Below are 4,181 nucleotides of genomic sequence, written 5' to 3'. Positions count from 1 at the left end.
GCCGGCGCGAAGGATTTCCCCAGACAGGTGCTCCAGTGGAATCTACTAAGTCGGATAAGAATTACTCAATCTAGACACAATTTCCATCGCAATCACACGTTCCAAAGACTAGAGCCACCTTGTTGTCCAAGCCAGACTCCAGGGGCAGATCCACCTCTGGAAGTTGGTTATTCGGTAGGCTCGGCAGGCTCGGCCCACAGCTTTTGGGTTAAAGAGGAGTGATGAGATGCCGATGTCGGCGCCGCCTGTGCTCGTAACCATCCCACGTCACGACCAACATCGATCGTTCGTCCACACATACTTGTATCGACCGGAATACGGTTGTAAACACCAGTGGTTGCGAACATTAAAGAATGTTGTAAGTAAGACACGATCTGAAAGTTGTCGTCGTCGCAAGCCAGATACAGGACCGAAGCTGGATGGCCCTACAGTACTTTACCAGTACTCAACTCCGGGGTGGCTATTCAACGGAGGTACCCTCAATGTAGCCACGGCGCCAATACGGGTCCATATCGTGATGTCTCGCTCCATGCCGCCACAGAGGATGAGTCGCGAGCTGGACGATCACACGAGATCGAACACGCCTTTTTTGTAGTTGGAGTACTCCTCAAACTTGGCCACCATGCGCTCGACGTCGATGATCTATTCACGCCATCAGATGATCTATTCACGCCATCAGCATGTTGTGACTCTCAACCTCCCGACGGCGGAATCTGACCACAATAAAGGCACCACTGCGGCACCGACAACGAGTCCACCAACTTCATCGCCACTGAGCCCACCAACCACATCGGCACCGACGACGGCAGCTCCGGCCGCACCCCTACCTGCCACAACCTCTGAACGAACCGACTACTCCTTCGCCTCTGACCACCCCTGCCGCTCCTATCTGTCCCCACAACTACGACGGCACCCTCCATGGCTGCACCAAGTGATGCCCCAGTCACAACAGCCGTCCCTTTGGTCGACACCGCTGACGAGGATGAACCTACAACCGAGCCAGAGAAGCATCCGTCGAAGGATACAGTATCGCTCGAAGTTCGCGCTTGTGTCATAACGTTAAGTTTACTCCGGAGCAACATATAACATTACTCATGCGATTTTTGCACCAGTACTAATTGCAGTAAGTACTCGTAGTTATAATACTTCGAAGTATGATCACGTCATACTGTATCGGGAACAAAGAGGCGACACCAAAACATAAATAGAATGGCCGTGGCAGAGTGTGAAGATTTCAAAGAGTGGCAGCTTTCTCACTCCACCACCACAACACATCAACAGACACGCAGCCACACAGAGGACATCTACACCACCAAACACAGCGGCGCTACAGCTCCGACCGACATCTACCTGCCACAACTCTGAACCGTCTACTTCATCGCCTCCGACCACCACTGCCGCTCCTTTTCGTCCCTACGATCACGACGGCACCCTCCACGACTGCAACAAGTGATACCCCAGTCACAGTAGCCACCCTATGATCGAAACCACTGTCGATGATGAACCTACAACCGAGCCAGGGAAGTATCCGTCGAAGGACTTGGTCAAAGGCGACCCCACGGCGCTCGCGTTAGTGGGGTTCGCCCTCGTTTGCGACTTCATCATGCTGCGTCGATAGCAAGTTCGAGATGCCAGCTCCTCCACAAGGCCGACCGTCGAGCAGCGCCATGTACCACCTACTAGCTTGCAGTTGTGATGACTCATATAATCGTGTTGTAGGCTGAACAACCTCCATGACCCCGAGGATGACGACACCTTGAAATGGCAGGATGAGCCCGAGTTGGGAAGCAGCAGCAACGCAATGGCCGGCCGAAGAAGCGACTGTTACCAGACTTCATCTCGTTCTCCCGCAACCAATTGACGCCCAAACAGGTGCCTCCCCTCTCGGTCACGCCGTCTACCCTGCCCCCTTCGAAGCCCCGCGTACTGCCCCACGAGTGCTCGAACCCATCAATCCGTTTGCTCTCAACCCTTCCTACGCCTGTACCTAGCTTGTTTAAGCAATTGTCTAACATGGATCACACGGCGCCGTCGTTAGAAGTGCCATCAAGTTCATCCAGTTTCACAAGGCTCACAAGCGAACGTACACTGCAAGGCAGGCGCGAAGTGCTGCTACCGTGGTGCTTTGGGTGGGTGTTCGAGCCTCGACGATGTCCACGAGTACGTCAGCGAAAAACGCCGAGTGCGGCGCCGACTCAAGGCCTGCTGGCGTTGTTCCATAGTCTTCCCGGCAACGAAAAAGTACTATGTCGAAATAACAACGTTTGAAACCAGTTTGTTAGCTCTACACTTTGGGCGAAGAGATAGTTATGACACTAGTGGCCACGGTATCGCAGCTCCATGTCGTAGGCAGCTTTGAGCTGCTTGTCCGACAGAACTCCGTAGGCGGCCGACATGTACTTGAACAGTTCGCCGTCTTGTGCAGTTTTGGCTTTGTCTATACATCGGAGTTAGAACACGTCGACAAGAAACCAAATCACCTGGATGGTACACAAGGGCCAGCTTCCGATACGACTTTTTGATCTCGTCTTGGGTTGCAGTGCTGGGCACTCGTAGCACTTGATAATGCGTTGGTGAAGGCGGGACATAGGGCGGCCTTAGCGGCCCATTTTGATTGGCTCCTGCTGCGTGCTCGTGTGCCTTGTTCCTGTGCTGCTCGTTGGGTACTCGTTGATGCGACGAATACGGAAAGTCGTTGTCCCAGCCATCCCGTCGATATTTGGATCTGTCCCAGTCCTCCTGGACTTGATCGCGCTCTCGACGAACGTGACGCAGGTCGTCGGGGGTCACCTTGGCTTTGGCCATGTACTCGTCATAATCCGCCACGCTTTCCTTGTAGAGATTCATGATGTCGTAGCACCTCGCCCGTCGAAGGAGAACCCTATACCCGACAAAGAACAACTTTAAAATCATTCCAATGCGATGATTTCGTACTTGAAGTAGACGGGGCGGTATTTTAAGGCTGCGTTGCAGTCTTGGACGGCCTTGTCGTACTGTGCGAGTGCCATGTACGTCGTAGCTCGGCTGCCAAGGACCGACGCATTGTACGTCCGGTGGTGCTTGTCCAACGTCAACGCCTTCGTGTAGAGCAACACGGCCTTGTTGTAGTCACCACGGGTGGACGCCTCGTACGCGGCTAGACTCACGTCCTCCATCAACTCCCACAGTCGTTTTACGTGCAAGAGGTCGACACTGGTGGGCGCGACTCGGAGCAGTTGTTCCAACACTTCGAAAGCTTGCTCCGTCTATTAACGACCCACGGGGAAAGGTCAGACACAGAGCTGTAGTGACGACTAGAACCTACCTTGTCGTGGTAGTGCAACGCTCGACAATACAGCACGGCCATTTTAATGCCCAGTGAGATTATCCCACCCGACGCGCTCTTTCGAACCAGATATGTACAGTACGCTTCCACCTTGTCGAATTCACTACAGCACATGTTATACATGCCCGATGGGGACCCGCTTTGTAGCCATATATTCCCGTACCACAAGGTCAGGAGCAGCGTGACTTTCTGTAGACGGAGCTCCTGGCTGCCTATGGCGAATGCCATCGCGTCCTCGGTCGCGCGAAGGGCCCCCTTGTTGTCGTTGGCGACGGTGCAACGATTGATTTCCCGAAGGAGCGACTCGAGCGACTCGACGGCGAGGAGCCCTTCGTGCAACTGCGCACGGTAATCGTCCAGCCGCGGGTACAGGCGGCGGTTCAGCCCGCGCAGTATCAGGTCCACGTGCCGGTACGCCTCCTTGGCGTCGTCAGCCTTGCCCAAGAGAAGGCAGCATTTGGCCACACGTAAATGCGCCTGCACCCACCAGTTAGAACACCATGTCATAAATACACATTTCAGTTGGACGTACGCGAAGGAATGTGCGGTCGAGTTCGACGGCCGCGATGCCATCCTGCAGTGCTTCTTGAAATTTGCCCACCATCACCAGCGCAGCCGCGCGATTCACAAGCAGTTTGGCTTTTTCCGACTGAAGCGCCGGTCCACACAACCCCCTTTCAAGCTCCTCACCCAGTATGTCCAGTGCAGACGTGAACCGCTCGATACACTGCGCGAATTCGCCATCCGTGAAGGCTTCGCACCCTTGTTTGCAGAACCCAAACCACTTTGGGGGAGATGGGGGCGGCGGTGGGGGTGGGCTTGCTGCCGCCGGCCGCAGACTGTCGTCTTTCGGGCA

The 4,181-nt window shown here is 54.7% G+C and overlaps 3 protein-coding genes across 3 annotated transcripts in view; all 3 read right to left on the bottom strand.

The window, feature by feature from the left end:
- Positions 1-167: 167 nt before the first annotated feature.
- H257_06082 (hypothetical protein) lies at positions 168-920 on the bottom strand (the record flags this gene model as incomplete). The annotated part of the gene is made up of 6 exons (XM_009831191.1): positions 168-245; positions 372-425; positions 478-556; positions 605-642; positions 744-823; positions 872-920. 6 exons carry the CDS (start codon positions 918-920, stop codon positions 168-170), a joined length of 378 nt encoding a protein of 125 aa, XP_009829493.1.
- A 775-nt stretch (positions 921-1,695) lies between these two features.
- Positions 1,696-2,116, bottom strand: H257_06081 (hypothetical protein). The gene has a single exon (XM_009831190.1). The coding sequence runs from the start codon at positions 2,013-2,015 to the stop codon at positions 1,701-1,703; it is 315 nt and encodes a 104-aa protein (XP_009829492.1). The 5' UTR covers positions 2,016-2,116; the 3' UTR covers positions 1,696-1,700.
- H257_06080 (hypothetical protein) overlaps positions 2,107-4,181 on the bottom strand; it is a 6,410-nt gene continuing 4,335 nt past the window's right edge. The window contains exons 5-10 of the mRNA XM_009831189.1: positions 3,858-4,171; positions 3,489-3,802; positions 3,305-3,428; positions 2,935-3,245; positions 2,481-2,881; positions 2,107-2,437 (exon numbers count right to left, since the gene is read on the bottom strand). Of these exons, the coding sequence (XP_009829491.1) occupies positions 2,316-2,437; positions 2,481-2,881; positions 2,935-3,245; positions 3,305-3,428; positions 3,489-3,802; positions 3,858-4,171 (1,586 nt within the window). The 3' untranslated portion in view covers positions 2,107-2,315. The remainder of the gene's footprint in view (positions 2,438-2,480; positions 2,882-2,934; positions 3,246-3,304; positions 3,429-3,488; positions 3,803-3,857; positions 4,172-4,181) is intronic.

The sequence above is a fragment of the Aphanomyces astaci genome (genome assembly GCF_000520075.1).
Source record: "Aphanomyces astaci strain APO3 unplaced genomic scaffold supercont1.11, whole genome shotgun sequence".
NCBI classification, from domain to species: Eukaryota; Oomycota; class Saprolegniomycetes; order Saprolegniales; family Verrucalvaceae; genus Aphanomyces; species Aphanomyces astaci.
Note: the sequence above shows the minus strand (reverse complement) of the source record. Positions and strands in the feature narration are given on the sequence as shown.

Bases quoted from the DNA above. Each gene is read 5' to 3' on its own strand.
- H257_06081 (XM_009831190.1), bottom strand. From the start codon at position 2,015: ATGTTAGACAATTGCTTAAACAAGCTAGGTACAGGCGTAGGAAGGGTT.